Source organism: Macaca nemestrina, chromosome 19, assembly GCF_043159975.1.
Source record: "Macaca nemestrina isolate mMacNem1 chromosome 19, mMacNem.hap1, whole genome shotgun sequence".
NCBI classification, from domain to species: Eukaryota; Metazoa; Chordata; class Mammalia; order Primates; family Cercopithecidae; genus Macaca; species Macaca nemestrina.
Genome location: NC_092143.1, coordinates 68208872 through 68228748, shown reverse-complemented (window position 1 = coordinate 68228748; position 19877 = coordinate 68208872). Strand labels below are relative to the sequence as shown.

Here is a 19877-nt window from a genome sequence, read left to right as displayed (position 1 = left end):
GCCTTGGCCTCCCAAAGTGATGGAATTACAGGCGTGAGCCACCGCGCCCAGCCTTCTTCTCCGACTTCTATCAGTTTTTGTCCTGCTTTGTTTATTTATGGGTGTTTTTAAAATATCGGACATCAGGCACAGAGTTAGATTGTGGATTAGTCATAACCCTCAGTTTATGAGATATTTATATACACAAATATATATTCCATACATCTGCCCACTACCAGATGTATGGGAAGAGACCCAGCTCAGGAATATATTATCACTATACACACACACACACACACACATGCACATATATATGTACACATACACACACACATATACACACACACATACACACACACACATATATATGCACATATATATACACACACACATACACACACACATATATATACACACACATACACGCACACATATATATATATGCACATACACACACACACACACACACACACATATACACACACACACACCCATATATTTGAGGCAGGGTCTCACTCCATCATCCAGGCTGTAGTGCAGTGATGCAATCATGGCTCACTGCAGCCTCCACTTCCCAGGCTCAGGTAATCCTTCCACCTCAGCTTCCCAAGTAGCTGGGACTACAGGCACATGCTACCATGCCTGGCTAATTTTTGTATTTTTTGTAGAGACAGGGTTCGCCATGTGCCCAGGCTGGCCTTGAACTCCTGAGCTCAAGCGATCCTCCCATCTTGACCTCCCAAACTGCTAGGATTATAGGCGTAAGCCACTGTGCCTGGCCTACATATGTATTTTAAATAGTAATAAGCATTCATGAACTTGCTGCCAAAACCAAACATGGAGCCTGGATAATAATTTATGTCTAAGCGTATGGTCCTCTCACCCACTTTCCCTCTGTCTCTTACATTCTGGGGAAATAATAATCCCAAATCCTCTATTAATTAATACTTTTCTTTTCTTATATAGTTTTTATTACATCTATATGCATTTCTAAAAAGTAGGTGCTTTTTATTTTGCTTGCTCATAACTTTATAAAAATTATATCATGCTTTTTTCAGTTAATATTATATTGCTAAGATTCATCAATATTGTTTCATCCATATTGTTTCATTGTATATATTCATTTACTCATTATTGCTTATATAGTTATTAATTGTGTGAATATACCACTGTTTGTTCATCCACCCTCCTGTGGCTGAGCAATTAGGTTATTCCTAGGAATTTGCTCTTATGAACAGTGCTGCTGTGAATAGTGTTGAATATAATACCATCACATTTGTGCAAGGGTTTCCTTTTGGTTTATGAGTTTGAGAGTAGAATACCGTATCATAGGAAATGTGAATTTCAACTTTAGGTGGTAATACTAAAACAGTTTCCAAAGTTTTTGTACCAATTTATACTCCTACTGTGGCTTTTCTAAATCTGGTTATCATCAAACTTTAAACTTGGGTCTACTGAATAAGTATAAAATAATATTGCATTGTGGTCTGCCTTGGTCACTAATGATGGTGATGGTGAACATTTCTTGAAATGTTTATTATGTTTATAAATGTTTATTGTGTTTATATGTGTTTCCTCTTCTGTGAAATTTCTGCTTTTGCCCATTTCCCATTGAACTTTATTGTGTTTATATGTGTTTCCTCTTCTGTGAAATTTCTGCTTTTGCCCATTTCCCATTGAACTATTTATGTTTTTCTTATTGATTTGTAGGATTGTTAGGAATTTGGTATGTGTTTCTGATTAGAGTTCTTTGTTGACTTTAAGTTCTTTGATCAGTTATTGATTCTTGTGTAACAAACTACCCCCAAAACTTAGTGGCTTAAAACAACAACAGTTTTGGCCAGGTGCAGTGACTCATGCCTGTAATCCCGGCACTTTGGGAGGCCGAGGTGGGCAGATCACCTGAGGTCAGGAGTTTGAGACCAGCCTGACCAACATGGAGAAACCCCGTCTCTACTAAAAATACAAAATTAGCTGGGCATGGTGGCACATACCTGTAATCCCAGCTACTCGGGAGGCCAAGGCAGGAGAATCACTTAAACCCGGGAGGCAGAGGTTGCAGTGAGCCAAGATCACATCATTGCACTCCAGCCTGGGCAACAAGAGCGAAACTCCGTCTCAAACAACAGCAGCAGCAACAGTTTTTTCTCTCACAATTCTGTGGGTTGACTGGGTTCAGCTGGGTGGTTCTGCTCCATGGGTTGTCAGTTGGGGTACCTCACTTAGTTGCATTCAGCTGGTGGCTAGGATGGACTGGATGGCCTAAGAAGGTCTCACTAACATGTAAGGTATCTTATTGCTCTCCCATTTGTCCTCTCCAGTTGGATATCTTGGACTTTCTCACAGAATGGTGATTTCTGGGTGGTTGGACTTCTTGCCTGGTGGCTGGCTTCTGAGAGGAAGGAAGCAGAATCTTCTAGCCCTTTTAAGGCCTAAGCTTGAATGTCCCAGAATGACACATGTGCTATAACAAAGCAAACAATTAAGTCAGTCTGGATTCAAGAGGAGAGACTAGCTTCCAGGGCAAAGAGCATCCACCTTTTGATGGGTGAAATGGCAGGCATGGAGAGAGAGAGAAGGAATTGAAGGCAATCATAATTGGAGATTGTTTATCACTTTTGCATTGTAAATATCTTCTAGTTTTAACTTTTCACTTTTTAAAGGTGTCTTTGATGAAGCAAACTTCTTTATGTATATTTTATTTATTTATTTATTTATTTTTTTGGTAGAGATGAGGTTTCACTATGTTGTTCAGGCTGGTCACCAACTCCCTGGGCTCAAGGAAACAAAATTCTTTTTTTTGAGACAGGGTCTTACTCTGTCACCTAGGATGGAGGGCAGTGGTGTAATTTCAGCTCACCGCAAACTTCGCCTCCCAGGCTCAAGCAATTCTTGTGTCTCAGTTACAGGCGTGTGCCACCATGCCCAGCAAAAGGAAGCAAAATTCTTAATTTTAGCATAGTCAGATTTATCCATCTCTTCTTTTGTAGTCAATGCTTTTTGTATCTTGGGTTAAGAAACCTTTCCTTGCTCTTAGTTCTAAAAGGTAGTCACCTTTTTTTCTACTATGAGATTTTGAAGTTTTATTTTTCACACATACGTCCTTATTTCATCTGAAGTTGAATTGCATTTGTGACTTGAGTAGAACTCTGATTTTATTATTTCCCCCTGGATCTAGAATATTGCTTCTTTTCCCAGTGGTCTGACATACCACCTATGTTATATAGTAAAGCTTCTTAAATGCATGGGCTGTCTGTTTTGTCCCATAGGTCTGTTTGTCTCATTTTGCCTTTCCTTAATTACAATAGCTTCATAATAAGCCCCGATTCCTTGAGGGGCAAGTTTCCTCCTCCCAGTCTTCTTCTTCAGCAATATCTTGGTCCTTTAAAGTTTCATATAAATTTTAGAATTACCTTACTGTAATTCAAACCTTATTCAGGTTTTCACTGGCATAATATTGTCTCTATAGCTTAATTTGGGGAGAATTGATAAGTTTTTGATATTATCTTCTAGCTAACTCTCCATTTATGTAGATTTTCAAAGTTCTGTTAATACTCTTTAAAATTTTTATTTGTCAAATTTCTTTTAAGATACTTGATGTTCTCTGAGACTATTATAAATGGCATTTTCTCTTTAATTAAATTTTCTAGTTGTTTGCTGCTATTCTTCAGAGATGCAATGACTTTTGTATTTTAATCTCATATCCAGCTACCTTGCTAAAAATCTCCCAGTATTTCTAAAATTCTCTTTAACAGATACATTTCGGTCTTTATTTTCTTTTTTTCTCATTTCCTTTTTTTTTTTTTTCAGAGTCAAGTTCTCACCCTGTCACCCAGGCTGGAGTGCAATTGTGTGATCAGAGCTCACTATACTACAGCCTCAAGCTCCTGGGCTCAAGCAATCCATCCCAGTTTCCCAAGTAGTTGGGACTGCAGACACATACCACCATACCTGGCTAATTAAAAAAAAAAATGTTTTTCTTGCTATGTTGCCCAGGCTGGTCTCAAACTCCTGGCCTCAAGTGATCCTCTTGCCTCAGCCTCCCAAAGTGCTGGGATTACAGGTGTAAGCCACTGTGCCTGGCTTCATTTGGAGGTTTTTTTTTTTTTCTTTTTTTTTTGAGACAGGGTCTTGCTCTATTGTCCAGACTGGAGTCCAGTGGTATGATCTTGGCTCACTGCAACCTCAGCCTCCTGGCCTCAAGTGATCCTCTTGCCTCAGCCTCCCAAAGTGCTGGGATTACAGGTGTAAGCCACTGTGCCTGGCTTCATTTGGAGGTTTTTTTTTTTTTCTTTTTTTTTTGAGACAGGGTCTTGCTCTATTGTCCAGACTGGAGTCCAGTGGTATGATCTTGGCTCACTGCAACCTCAGCCTCCTGGGCTCAATTGATCCTCCCACCTCAGCCTCCCAAGTAGCTGGGACTACAGGCATGCACCACCACACCCAGCTAATATTTTTGTATCTTTAGTAGAGACAGGGTTTCTCCATGTTGCCGAGGCTGCTCTCGAACTCCTGGGCTCAAGCAATCCACCCACCTTGGCCTCCCAAAGTGTAGGGATTACAGGCATGAGCCACTGTGCCCAGACTCATGTGGAGTTTTAATGTAAATAAATTTATCATTAAATAAATAATAACAGTTTTATTTCCTTTATTCCAAATGTTATACATCTGTTTTTTTTTTCTCCTCCCTTTAAAAAATCCTTCTTGTTCTTGTCTCTTGACCATTTTTTACTTTCAATTCTTGTGGAAAACATCAGGTTGAGTCAGAAATAGCAGAGACTTATAAATACATAAGCCCTTTTATTTTGCGTATACCCATGAAGTAGTAAAGTTGGTATAAGTGTCTGTTGGAAGATATGGCTACAGAAAAAATAAAGTGGCCTGTCCCAGTGATACTCACGGGAAGGAAAGATCCTTCTCAATGATCTTCCATCTGAGAAGTCCCATGGATTCTTTTCTCTTCTGCTCCATAAGTTTGATTGTCTTTTCTTTTCTTTTCTTTTCCTTTCGTTTCCTTTTTACTTTTCTTTTCTTTTCTTTTCTTTCTTTCTTTTTTTTTTCTGGTGAATTAGCCAGCCAGACTCAGTTTAGATGATCCCAATTTTGTTAGCAACATCCAAAGCATTGTAATCAGGAGCCAGTCGAACATATGCCTTCTTCTCTCCATCAGGCCTAATCAGGGTGTTGACTTTGGCCACATCAATGTCATAGAGCTTCTTCACAGCCTGTTTGATTTGGTGTTTGTTGGCTTTAACATCCACAATGAACACAAGTGTGTTGCTGTCTTCTATCTTCTTCATGGTGGACTCAGTTGTCAGCAGAAACCTGATGATAGCATAGTGGTCAAGCTTGTTCTCCTTGGGGCATTCTGCTGAGAATATTTGGGCTGCCTCTGGAGTCCCCGCTCCATGGGCTGCCGGAAGGTGGGTGATGTGAGGATCTTCTTTTTTTGTGTGGCTGTGGACACCTTTCAACACTGCCTTCTTGGCCTTCAAAGCCTTCGTTTTGGCTTCAGCTTTAGGATGAACAGGAGCTTCCTTCTTCGCCTTCGGTGCCATCTTGTGAAAAGGCCTCAAGTTTGATTTTCAAAAGTATTGTCAGGTATTGCACTTTTAAAAAGCTCCACGAGGTTGTCTTCTCTCAAAACCCTGTTGCTTGGTGCCAAGGCTTTACTTGCAGGGTTAGTCATAACCTTGGCCTCCCTGAGAAAGTTCTTCAACCACAAGTCTACTTATCTAGGTAGCATTTCCACACAGACTTAATTCTCCATGAAGACCTCAAGAAAAATGATTGAGAAGGCCGGATAGAGTTTTAACACTTAAGAAAATCATTCTTCTGATTTTTTTTTTCACTTCTAGATCCACAGTCTGATTTCCTTTAGGGCACTACTAAATTCTTTTTGATTCTTCATGTAGGTTGATTTGCAGTAAATATGACATTGAGATGTAGGGTAAAAATTACTGAAACTTCAGGAGTAAAACAAATGAAAGAAAAGAGAAGGAATATTTTAATAAAACTATTTGAATAAAAATCTTTCACCCTAGAGTAACTTAAAGAAGCCAAACTTTCTAGTTATTAATTTTATAATATATTATTAAATTTTTAGAATAAAATTTTCTCTCTTTTTAAAGTCAATGTTTACACTGACCTTTTTATTTTTCAAACAGAAAGTATATGTTACACTTTTGCTTGTTAATGTTTTACTTAAGCTTGTGGATTCTTTGTTAGAAATTATTTTATATGGCAAAAAATTTAACATCTAAACTTGGCTAATACAAAGTTAATCCGAAAAACTGTCATCTAGGGCATTACTGGTTTGACAAGTTGTTTTTGTAGATTCCTTGCTGTCTGTCAAGGTTTTGTCCAATAGTCTTTAGAAATAAACAGAAAGTTTGACTCATTTTTATTACCTGGGCAAAGCTCGCTCCTTAGAATTTACCTTTAACTTATGTATCTATTATATCAGTCAGTCTTCCAAATGTCAGTGTTGACACTAGCCTGTATAATTGTGATGCTGTCTTGCCTATACACTTATTTTTAAAATATGTGCTTTCAAATTATTTATTGCTCAGACTCAAAATATATATTTGATATATGTAGTTTTAGTGCCTACTAATTGTGAGATCAAGGGCTAATGTGAGTGCTAAAGCTCCTGAGCCTGTGTTCTTTCCCAGTCTGCTGAATGACGTGGACAGGAGCTGCAGAAGGACTGGTATATCTGCGAAAGGCTAAGATGATTCTTAATGAAAGAGGCCTTCAGGCCATTGTGAAGGCTACCATTTAAAACAAATTACAGGAAATAATGTATGTTAGTGATTATGCACCGATGTGTAATAAACCAGAGTTGTAGCTGTTAGAGAGTTACAGGTGTGGTTCTTGGGAAAATTACTTAACATTCCCCTCTCTTTCCTCATCTGTAAAATAGAGGTTGTAATAATAATCTTAGTATGAAAATGTAAACTGGGTGGTGCTCAGTGCATTATAGGAGATCTACAAATGTTCATCTTAATTATTATTATTATTGTGAAATTGAGAACCACTCTAACAATCTAGAAAGCACCTTCTGCATTCCTCACATCTGTAATGTAGAGATGGAGATAAATGTAAATCATAAGCTTTCTCATTTTGGGGAGAGATTTTGCTTCTAGCCAGATGTAAATCTTCTAAACTTTGAGGAATAATAATTAAATTTCCTCATCATATAACTAAATGTTCTGGTAAAATGTTCTTAAGGGAGAAATAAAGATCATACTAATAGTAAATGTTTAGATGTCCTAGCTTAAAACTTATTCATGGCTGGGCACGGTGGCTCATGCCTGTAATCCCAGCACTTTGGGAGGCCGAGGCGGGCAGATCACCTGAGGTCAGGAGTTCGAGACCAGCCTGGCCACCATAGAGAAACCCTGTCTCTAATAAAAGTACAAAATTAGTTGGACGTGGTGGCACATGCCTGTAATCCTAGCTACTCGGGAGGCTGAGGCAGGAGAATCACTTGAACCTGGGAGGCGGAGGTTGTAGTGAGCAGAGATCATGCCATTGCACTCTAGCCTGGGCAACAAGAGTGAAACTTCGTCTCAAAAAAAAAAAAAAAGTTATTCATTAAGCACCTTCTTATGACAATGCATTTTATAGAAAGAACCAACATTTTTGAGAAATGGCTGATGGAATTATTCCTTGGTTGAGTTTCTAGTGGGCGCAAGGCAGTGTGTTGGGCTGAAGAGATAGAGGGAAGAGTGGGAAACACATGGCCTCTGACCTCAGGAAGTAGCGGGGCCATATACACTCAAGGCACTGCTTCCGAGTTATAGAAATATTTTTGTATAATGTGGAAAGATAAAGATCTACACAGATACCTCACCACGCATGAAAGAACCATGAGTTGCGTACTAGATGAAAACATGTGGTCACACCTTTGGTTACATACCAGCATCAAATTTCTCTCTGAACACTTAAGAATTAACTTCTAAGATGCTGGCTAGGGGCAGAGCTACCTCTTTGTCACAGCACATTCCTTGAGAGGCTGTGGGTATAAGTTTGCCTCTTTGTCCCCCTCCTATGTGATGGTTATACTCTAAGGGCATTTAGTTTGGGAGCTGATAGTTCAGTATGTGAAGTCCATCCCTGGGGAAGCATGATCCTCTGACCCACTTAAAATACATTCGACATAGAAGAAAGGCCTATGTTCAGGTTTTAGATGGTAAATGGCTGCAAAATTATGCAAAAACCAAACCACAACAAAAACCAGGATCAAAAGAATCTTTCTAGCAAGAAAAAGAGTAATTCAATAAGGAGTTAGAGATTGTAATACCAAACAGATTATCACTGCAGGTAAAAATGGATCCCCATCTACTGACTGAATTAATTACTGACTTCTCAGTGCTGGTATTCACAGCCAGCCGCATCTCTCCGTGTACCTGGCAAGCCTTGTCTCTCGACGCTTAGGTCAAACCGGACCAGCCAGCCCCTGTGCCTTTGCTCATGCTGGTTCCTCTACCTGCAACACGTTCCCTGTTTGCACTCACTGCCACTTAGTAAAGTCCTGTCTGTCCTCCCAGGCACTGGACATGCCCTGTCTTCCACCATGGAATATCTACTGCCACTGGCCGCAGCCGTCTGCTCTGTGGAGGCACTTGCTGTGCACCCCTTCCCTGATGGTTGTTCGGATCCTCGATGCCCGGCTGAGACTGTGGGGAGGGATCTTTTTTGTACCCCAGTGCTGCAGACAGAATTGCACAGAGGATGACTTAAAGAGTGAAGTGGATTTGTTGAAGTGAAAACCTCTTTTCATCCCAAATACAACAGGCTCTTCTTGAAGTGTTGTATGAAACAAAAACATAGCTGTAAAGATGGAAGATAAATAGACCCCATATCCTAAAAACACCATAAACAGAGACATAAATTGGCGATAAGGTTTAAGATAAAGAAAAAGAGAAAGCCTTACTGCTACTTCAGAATACATTCCAGTGAATTTTAACAGCTGACATCTCCAAGTTGTATAAGATAGTCTTTCTTTGGTTCCCTCTATTTGCTATATGGATAAGAAAAAATTACTTGAAAGTTAAAAAAAAATCTTTTTTTTTTCAGGGCCAGTTCTGTGACTATTGCAATTCTGAGGACCCCAGGAAAGCACATCCTGTCACCAATGCTATTGATGGATCTGAACGTTGGTGGCAAAGTCCTCCCCTGTCCTCAGGCACACAGTACAACAGAGTCAACCTCACCTTGGATCTGGGGCAGGTGAGCTACACTTTCAATTGGAATGGGAACATGAGCTTAGATCACTGTTTCTATGGGGATTTCTGATATAATAATTATTGTAAAAAGCAAACTTCAGTTTTAATCCCCTAATCATTGTTAAACCTGTTAGATTAATATTTGCTTCCCTTAAAACCCAGAACAGGCCAGGCACAGTGGCTCACGCCTGTAATCCCAGCACTTTGGGAGGCCGAGGTGGGTGGATCACTTGAGGTCCGGAGTTTGAGACCAGCCTGACCAACATGGTGAAACCTCATCTCTACTAAAAATACAAAAATTAGCCAGGCGTGGTGGCAGATGCCTGTAATCCCAGCAACTTGGGAGGCTGAGGCAGGAGAATCGCTTGAACCTGGGAGGCGGAGGTTGCAGTGAGCCAAGATTGCACCATTGCACTCCAGCCTGGGCAACAGAGTGAGACTCCATCTCAAAACAAAAACAAAAACAAAACCCGGAACAGTGCCTGGCAGCATGCAGATAGATCCCCATCCCTGTCTATCAAATGAGTTTAAAAAATAGTTGTAAATAGTTTCATTGGCAAAGATATTTTTATTATTATTTTTAATTGTGGTAAAAGAGACACAACATAAAGTCTGTCATCCTAACCATTTTTAAGTATATGGTTCAGTGGCACTGTGTACATTGACATCATTGCGCAACCATCGCCGTCATCCATCTCCAGTACCCTTTTCATCTTGCAATACTGAAACTCTGTACCCATTAAACAGCAACTCCCCATTCCCCTTTTTCCTGCTGCTCGCAGCCAACATTCTACTTCTCTTACTGTGAATTGACAACTCTAGGAAGCTCATATAAGTGGAATCACATAGTATTTGTCTTTTTGTGACTGGCTTCTTTAACTTGGCATGATGTTTTTAAGGTCTTGAAAACATCAGGGTAAGTGAAAGAAGCTAGGCATAAAAGGCTATCTTATATGAGTCCCTTTATATGGAATGTCCTGATAGGCAAATCTATAGAGAGAAAAGTAGCTTAGTGGCTGCCTAGGGCTAGGGGTTTTGGAGGAAATTGGGGAGTGACTACTAATAGGTATGTTTTTGGAGAGAGGGTGATGAAAATGTTCTAAAATAGATTGTGATGATGGTTGGACAACTCTGTGAATATGCCAAAGACCATTGGCATGTACACTTTATATGGGTGAACTGTATGGTATGTGAATTGTATCTCAATAAAACTGTTAAGAAAAAAAAGGATTCTTGGAAAGAGAGTGTTTCAAGTAAAAAAAAAAAAAAAAGGAGGGAGAAATTAACTGTGTCAAATACCGTTGATAAGCCAAATAACAAAAGATGGATAACTGACCAGTAAATGACTATTGGATTTGCCAGTGTGGAGATCATTGGTGACTTTGATAAGACAGAATTGAAAAGTTAACTGTAGGGAAATCAAGAGAGAATGTGAGAGGAATTGAAGCATCTAATACAGAAATCAATTTTAAGAGTTCTGCTCAATGGGGCAAAAAGAAATGCAGGAGAATCATTGAAAAGCCAGGTAAAGAGAAAATTTATTTGTTTATGATAGAGACAGCAACATGCTTGTGTGCTTGTGTGCAGATGGTAACGTAAACAGGAGGAAGAAGACTGCTGCTATTATTACCTGAGTTTGTTATGTCAATACTAATACTAAAACTAATGCTAATACTAATGTTAATGTTTATACTCTTCTTTTTGCTGGGAAGAGTTAAGCATAGAGTACAGTTCATATAAAAATACTACTTGAAAGAAATAAAAAGGTAAATGCATCCCATAGTATACAAATGGAATGATACTGAGATTTCTTAGAATGTGTTCTTTTCATTTTGATTGGGCAGTTCTGTGACAGAAGGGCTTTCAACCTCTTTAGTTCATGTGTTGTGCTAAATTAGACCTCTCCTGAGAATATTTTCACCATTAATTTGTATCTGCAGGAATTCACAGAGAGCCTTCATGATTCAAAAGACTCTAAAAGCCTCCTTTCAACTATAAGTTAGTCTTATCCCTCTGATACCTAACCTCTAGCGTTCATTCAGTAGCTTCTGACAATACTAACCAAGAATTACCTACCATATCACTTCTTCTTCTTTTTTTTTTTTTTTTAGACAGGGTCTCACTCTATTGCTCAGGCTGAAGTGCAGTGGGCAAACTCGGCTCACTGCAACCTCTGCCTCCCAGGCTCAAGTGATTCTGGTGCGTCATCCGCCCAGGTAGCTGGGACTACAGGCATGTGCCACCATGCCTGGCTAACTTTTTGTATTTTAAGTAGAGACAGGGTTTCACCATGTTGCCCAGGCTGGTCTTGAATTACTGAGCTCAGGCAATCTGCCCACCTTCGCCTCCCAAAGTACTAAGATTACAGGCATGAGCCACCATGACCCGCCTATATCACTTATTTAACTGAGGGTTTTTGTAGTTAACAGGGAATTTTAATCCATCAAAATGACCCATACTGAACTTGCCCATATCTGCTGGATTGTTCTTTTTTCTTTAAAACTCTTTTTTAAACCTACTTTAAAAGCCCCCTTTTGAGGTACTGAAAAATTCCCTAATTAAGACAATTAAGAAAACATCAACATAGGAACAGTTCAGTACTTTGCTGGTTGCTGACAAACTTGAGTCATGGTATGCATATTCATGAGGCCTGTGTCCACCCACCTGCTCTGCGAGCCAGCTGAGAGTGTGGGTTCTGGAGTCAGCCTGGCTCAGTTTGTCCTGATTGCTCTGCTCACTTGCTGTGTGGCTTTAACAAATATATTTATCTGCCGAGGCGGGCGGATCACAAGGTCAGGAGATCGAGACCATCCTGGCTAACACTGTGAAACCCCGTCTCTACTAAAAATGCAAGAAATTAGCCGGGCGAGGCGGCAGGCGCCTGTAGTCCCAGCTACTCGGGAGGCTGAGGCAGGAGAATGGCATGAACCCGGGAGGCGGAGCTTGCAGTGAGCCGAGATCGCGCCACTGCACTCCAGCCTGGGCGACTAAGCGAGACTCTGTCTCAAAAAAAAAAAAAAAAAAAAAACCAAATATATTTATCTGCTCCCTGCCTCAGTTTCCTCATTTATAAAATGAGATAACTGTGCATACCTCATAAGATTATTATAAGTTCTCAATGAGTTAATTGCTTCATTTAAAACTTCTTTAGAGCAGTCTAAAGACTGCTCTAAAGTTTTTTTTATTTAATAAAGTGAACTTATTTAATAAAATAAAGTGAACTTTAATAAACTCTCATTAAAAAGAACAGACTGATCACATTTGTGCCTCTAGAAAACACTACCTATAATGCTGAAGAAAATACTCTTAAGAAAGTCTAGGAGCAGGAAAAGCATGATCAGTTCTGTCAGACTGAAGATATTTCTTTCCTCTTCTGTGTCGGAGCGTGACATGTTTTAACAAGCATGTTGTGTCTTGTAAGATTCCTATTTTTTGCCCCATTGGTAAGATCTGTGTTTTCTTCCTTTGGCTGGAATTAACCATAAGAATGTCACTGAGAGGTTAGATTTCATAATTTAATAGTAACATTAAGACCTTAGAGGGAGAAAAGTGGGAATTGTGATGCATGGTTGAGAAATAAAATACAGATCATAAATTTGTTACTACAAAATCACTTCTTTTCACCTGCTAAGAACTGAAATTTGATTCTGATGTGCTGTCGTCAATTTGACAGCTTGTGCTGTTGTGAGGATCTTATTTTCTTTTAGACTAGTTGGTGTTTTTCATTTTTATTTTTTTGGCCAACAAGTTTGACAAATGAAAACATTACCTTCTGGACTTGATCTTTTTTTATTTTATTTTATTTTTTGAGACAGAGTCTCGCTCTGGAGTGCAGTGGTGTGATATCGGCTCACTGCAACCTCCGTCTCCTGGGTTCAAGTGATTGCCTTACCTCAGCCTCCCAAATAGCTGGGATTACAGGTGCCCACAACCATGCCTGGCTATTTTTTTTTTTTTTTAGTAGAGATGGGGTTTCACCATGTTGACCAGGCTGGCCTCGAACTCCCGACCTCAGATGATCCGCCCACCTCAGCCTCCCAAATTGCTGGGATTATAGGCATGAGTCACCGTGCCCGGCCCCCGGACTTGATCTTAAAGGACAGTTTCCCCTTAAAAGGTGGTAAATGTAGGACAGTTCTGTGATTTACTAGAGGCATCATACCTTCTGGGGTTGTTCAAGTTCATTTAATTATACATTATGCAGTAGTTTCAGGCTATAGAATGAGAACACGATCTCTTTCAGGAAGCTTTTGTATCATCTGGCCAGATATAATGAGTTCAGTTTTACTGAAGCATGTGGATGTCCAATTTTTAAAAGGAGAATCTTTGGAATCTAGGAACCTTTGTTCTTCCTGGACTCCTGGTGGGGCATGGGCTTTGGAGATCTCTCCCGTGAGATCGGAAGGTGTAGTGATGGTTTCTACATACACACCCTGGACTTCCTCCAGAATCCAAACACCAGATTTCTACTCTACGGGCTCCCTATGTTCGCCCTCCTGCTCCCTCCCCGGGGTGAGGTATAGGGAAAAACACAAGGAGGTGGGTGTGGAGGGGGTTCCTGTGGTCCGTGACTTCAGCCCCCACAGAGCAAGCCTGACTCATTGTGTTCCAGGGAACAACAACACAATTATCTGGAGAAGAATTTTGAGGCTTGTATGCAATGTGTAATGTTCCCAAGAGTATAAATTTGTTATTTTAACCTGTTAGTAGTAAAAATAAACAAAGACAATCACTCACCCCCAACACCAAGCCCTGAAAAGGACTGAGTGTTGGCTTCAGAGGATGGAGGTGTGAGGAGAGAAGGTGACGCTGCCCCTGCTCTACAGGGCTGCAGGGGAGTGAGGCCTGGAGACAGCAGATGTGGCTACAGGAACAGAGCTGCAGAGATGGTCCTTTGGACCTTGTAGAGGCAAGGGCTGTGATGCCCATGGCTCCCTGGTCCCCCTGAGTGGCAGCCTGGAGGGACAGTTCCCACACCTATTCCCTTGTCCCATCTCAAGGGCCTGCATCTGACTCTGCTTCCTGTCTGAAGGCTCTTTCTGGAGCCACAGGAGCTTCTAAAAGGTGTGTCTAGAGCAGCCTGCAAGCCCAGCACTTAATACCCCAAGGGGCAATCCTCATTCCAAGAGGGATAGGAGTTGGTGGGAAAATACCGCATTTCCCTGCCTATCAATGGGCCAGTTCTAAAGTGCCTTCTACATAATTCCTCAGAGTGTCCCTGGTAGAATGGAGCCTCTGTTGGGTTGCCTCTGGTGGCAACCCACCCATTAACACATTGATTTTTGGCTTTTCTTGCTCCCTTATGTTCCTCTCTCCCCAGTTTGTGCTTCTTGAGGTCAACTCTTAAATAAACTACCTCTACTCAAGTCTTTGCCTCAGGGCTTTAGAGAGGGCCCAAACTAAGACAGAAGAAAGAGAATCCAGATGGACATAGTAGTTCATACCTGCAGCCCCAACCACTCAGGAGGCTGAGACACGAGGATCACTTGAGCCCAGGAGTTTAAATCCAGCCTGGGCAACTCAGTGAGACCCCATCTCTAAATAAATAAATAAACAAGTAAGGAAAGCAAGCCTAGATTGAGACCCTGAAGCCCCCTGCAGATGTTAACACAGGCAAATACTATGAAAATGTTATTTAAAATGCAAAAAATAGAAAACTCAGAAATTGTTTCTAAAGCTCCAAGGTTAAGTATAATAGGGGAAACTACATTATAAACTTTAAGGAAAAATATTAATGGGTCACAGGAAAAATGCCCCATTACTCTACCTTTCTCATTTTTCATGAATTCATCACAGACAGTGAACTCCCCAGGGGCCAGATGCAAATACAGGATCCAATCATCTGAGAGTGAATTCAGTATGTAGTTGCCTTCTAGAATCTTTTTTTTTTTTTTTCTGATTCCCTTCAACTTTTGTGAGGCTTTGGTGGATGAATCCAAAAACATTCTTTGTAGCTGACTCAGATGTGGAGGGAGGCCTGGGCTAGTTTCTGTTACTTTTTGGGCTTGAGGACTTTGGAGATTAACTTGGCTCTACAGATGGTTGGCTGGTGAGGTCACTAAGGAGGGTGACTCAGCGGGGTCCCTGGGTGGACACAGCCCAATCCAGAAGGTGGATGGCTCTTGGTTTTGACTCAGTCTTTCTGGATTCCTGAGGGATTGTATAGACTATAAGCTTCAGGAGGCCAGAGACTATGTCTTCTTTTGTTCACTGTGTTCCGTTCACTACAAGATGTTTTGCTCCCAACATCTTGCACAGTGTTTAGCATACAATAGTTGTTTAATAAATATTTGCTGAGTTAATGTAGAATGAGCCAAGGATGATTCAGCATCAGCCTGAACTTTCCCAGGGTATAGTAGTAATGGAAACATATCGCTGTGAGACCAAATCTCTGGGTGAGGGTGGAAGAGTTTTAGTTCTGTAATTAATTACAGTTCGTTCCATTTATGACAATTGAGTCGCTCTGCAACATTTTAAGAGTATTTTAGAGCTATAACAAAATTAGAAAATACAGAAGATTATATTTAGAACAATTTTGCTATTAATAAATTTTTTTTTTTTGAGATGGAGTCTCACTCTGTCACTGGGCTGGAGTGCAGTGGCGCGATCTCGGCTCACTGCACCCTCTGCCTCCTGGGTTCAAGTGATTCTCCTGCCTCAGCCTCCCAAGTAGCTGGGACTACAGGCACGTACCACCACACCCAGCTAGTTTTCTTGTATTTTTAGTAGAGACAGGGTTTCACCATGTTGACCAGGGTGGTCTCAATTTCTTGACCTCGTGATCCACCCGCCTCGGCCTCCCAAAATGTTGGGATTGCAGGTGTGAGCCAATAAATGTGTTACTAATGAACATCATCATGACGCACAGCCCTTGAAGTCAAACAATTCATTAGTGGGTAGAAAAACAGGTGCCAATAAAATCCTCTGGGCTACTAGGGATGCAATATCATCCTTTATGGCTTTATGGTCCTTTAGTAACTTCAAAGTGTTAATTTGCCTTTGAAGTAATTTATACATTAGGAAGTATCTGGAAATCGGGTGTTTTCTTTTAATACATGAAAAACTCAGTCTGGTTGCGGTGTCTCATGTCTGTAATCCCAGCACTTTGGTAGGCCAAGGTGGGAGGATTGCTTGAGGCCAGGAGTTCAAGATCAGCCTGGGCAACCCAGTGAGAGCCCATCTGTATAAAAAAATAAAATAATTAGCCAGGCATGGTGGCATGTACTTGTAGTCCCAGCAACTCAGGAGGCTAAGGTGGGAGGACTGCTTGAACCCAGGAGTTGGAGGCTGCAGTGAGCTCTGATAGCACCAGTGAACTCCAGCCTAAGTGACAGAGTAAAACCCTGCCTCTATTAAAAAAAAAATCCCTCTCTTTTTCTTTTTATTTCTTTTTTTATTTATTCTTTTTAAAATTCTTCTTCTTATTTATTTATTTATTCTTATTTCTTTTTATTTCTATTTATTTCTTTTGTATACACATACACACACACACACACACACACACATTCTATTGGTTCTGTTTCTCTGGAGAACGCTGATTAACACTGTGGCTAAATACAAACACAGCTGATCCTAGTTAAGCAGTTCACCTCCAAACAGTGTTTCAAAGATGTAAACTCCTTCCATAACTGGGTCTGCCTTTTTCAACACGTGGGTTCCCAAGTTTGCCCTGTGGATCATCTTTATTCCGACCAGCCCGAATGAGGAAAGAACATAGAAGGGAGGTTTGTGTGGGCAAGACTAGAAGTGGTACATCAGCTCAGTACGTTGATATTGGCTGTGGTGGGAGCATTTACACTACAGAAATCAGCAAATGTTACAAATCAGGGCTGCTCCTTTCCAAGAGCCAGTTTACCCAGCATCCCTCTTGGTCTCTTCCATAGCCCTCCACTTCCCTCTCCCTCCCCACTTACCATTTAGTAAACTCATTATGTCTTGCGCCATAATATATCTGGAGTCTGGCTCCTCCTCCGCCTTGATACTGCACTGTTGTAGTGGAGACCGTGGCAGCTCTCCCCATGATTAGTCTACCAGTCTTCTAACTGATTTCCTAGCATCTACTCTCAGCTCACCTTGTTTTAGAATCAGCCTGAAAGGAACAGAATCCATAGTGGTGAGGTGAGAAAGATTAGAAACAATCAGGTTGGCAGTCTTCCAAGGGTCTACCTATCAATCAATCTTCTCATTACTACCAGGGAAAACAAAGATCTCAGTATGCTGTTCTCCCTGATTAGTATCCTTTAGTGGTTTTCTATTACTTTTGGAATGAAGTCCAAGTTTCTTAACGTGGCACATACGCTCCTTCAGTCTAGCCCGTAGACTTTTTGTCAGCCTAATCTTAAATGGTACTTTCTCCTGCAAGCCCTATGCTATGTCAGTAGGGACCTAACTGTAATTCCTTGAACATTCCATGATGTTCCCTGGCTCTGGGCATTATTTTGGTGCTATTCACGGTTCTTGGAATTCCTTCCCACCTTGCCTGGTCTGGCTACCTTCTTCCCAAGATAACTCAAATACTGCCTGCTGGAAACCCTTCCTGACTGCCTGTTTCCTTCTGAATTGTGTCTGTTTACTCAGAGGCATTTGCTAAGCTGTGCTGTAAAGGCTGATCCACCATGTGCTCCTTAAGCTCAGGGGCTGTGTGAACATATTCTTTTTGTATCCATGGGGCTTAAAAGTGCCAGAATATACTGTGTCTTCCACTAAGATGGAATTAAATGGAAATGTGAATTTCAATACTGTTGTTTTCTTATTATTCCACTGGGTTATATGTCTTGCTGTCATCATGGACAGCTCTGTTCTATTTTAAGCTAACATTTACATTTGTTGGTTTTCATAAAACTAGCACCCCAAATATAACAGACATAACAGAAAATGAATTAAATATGTTTCCTTCCAAAATACTCAGAAGACTGTAGGCAGTCAACATAAATCCAAGAAATAGGAACAAAGATAAAAACTGTACTAGGGAACAACAGTAGGAAACAAAACACTTCTTCTGGAATGTTCTCTCACTCTATACAGATAGACGTTAAGATGATAAAATGATAAACGGAGGTCACTGTGACCTCCTGGGTGAGTCTTACGATGCAACTTTGAGTCAACACACAATTATGACTGGCATTTGGTCACTTCCCAGGATCAAGGCTATTGTAAAGTCATCAGAGGGATCTTTCTCATCACGAAGGGTGAAAACCAGAGTTTGGCATCACATGGGAAAGGCAGCCTGTGGGCTGGGGAGAGGAACCAGAGCAGGTAGCCTGAGGGCTGCTGAATCAGCCCGCCTTTTATGGGTTTCTTGTATAACTTGACAGCAGACATGCAGACAAGGTTCATTTCTTGAGAACGCCCAGGACCATGGTTCATGTGGCCCATGCTGATGAGAGAAAAATGAGCAGTACAATGCCCCTGGTGCCTTTTAGAAAAGGTTAATCCCATTTCTCTGAGGGTTGTCCATGCAGTTAAGAAGACAGAAGGAAGATGGCATGCTGTGGCATTGGTAGTGCGATGTCCGGGAAGGAAGAGCCCAGGCTGCTGTGCCAATCTTTGGTTATGCAGGGGTGGTCAGGGCAGGAGAGAGACCCAGGCACGGAACTGCGGCAGACTGGTGTAGGGTATCCAGGATCTAATGGTAGGCTTGGCAGGTGGAGAGGACCCTGCTTATGGCTAGGGACTCCTGTGAGTGTATGTGAATGTTCTTTGACCATTGTAAAGCACTCTAGTGCTTTACATTTACATATCATCTATGATATGGAATTTTATTATTATTACCTAGAGAAGTTGTCATTGATCCTCTTGTTCCCCCTTTTAATGAGCTTAGGCTGCCTTATTTCTTCTGGGGAGTGAAGTATCTGTAAACACATTCACACGAAAGTTCTGGGAACTCAGTACTGATGTTACTTCCCAGAATATTTGCAATTAAAAAAAATTTATATCTTTGACATGAAACTACTACTCTGAATTTATCCAAAGGAATTCATGAGATAAATGCTCAAATGTCCGATGCAGGATATTCACCAAAGCATTATAAAAATAGCATCCAGTGGGAAACAATCTCATGTCCAGTAAAAGGGGACTGACTCAGTTAGTGGATTAATAGGCACCATATGGTGCCATAGAATGGTCTTTATCGACACAACATGTGTCCGTACTATATGGTGAAGAAACAGACCAAAACTATATGTAAACTAGCTAGATCGTATGGAATGATCACATTTGGTAGGAAAAAATAATGTGCCTGTATAAGCAAAGAACAAAGTGAGGAAAGAGATACTTGAATATGCTAAGAGTGTTTCTCGGTGGATGGGGAGATCATCGGTGATTTTTACTTTCTTCTGTAAATCTCACAGTGTACGTCAGCTTGCTGGCTCTGGGTTTTTACCTAGGTAAACATCTCACTCCACAGCTTCCTAGCTGTGTGTAACTGAATGATCTAACTAATGTCTCAGGGTCAGTATCTTCATCTGAAATACAGGGATAGGAGGGTTATACAACCTATCCCTGTATTTCCTGTAGGAAATACAACCTAGGAGGGTTCTTGTGAGAAATTAATCAGATAATACAGAAAAAGCTCTCAGAATAGTGCCTTACATGCTGTAAGAACTCAATCCATGTTACCTATACTATCTGTATTTTTTTTTAAATTTTTATTTCTATAGGTTTTGT

At 40.8% G+C, this 19877-nt stretch overlaps 1 protein-coding gene and 1 pseudogene across 3 annotated transcripts in view; one reads left to right on the top strand and one right to left on the bottom strand.

Annotated features, from left to right (window-relative positions):
- The window catches only part of LOC105465071 (laminin subunit alpha 3), a 273415-nt gene that overhangs the window by 16533 nt on the left and 237005 nt on the right, over positions 1 to 19877 (top strand). For all 3 annotated transcript variants that reach the window (XM_011713306.2, XM_011713298.3, XM_011713310.3), the window contains exon 2: positions 9064 to 9216. In XM_011713306.2, the coding sequence (XP_011711608.2) occupies positions 9064 to 9216 (153 nt within the window). The remainder of the gene's footprint in view (positions 1 to 9063; positions 9217 to 19877) is intronic.
- On the bottom strand, positions 4855 to 5639 carry LOC105465089 (large ribosomal subunit protein uL23 pseudogene; annotated as a pseudogene).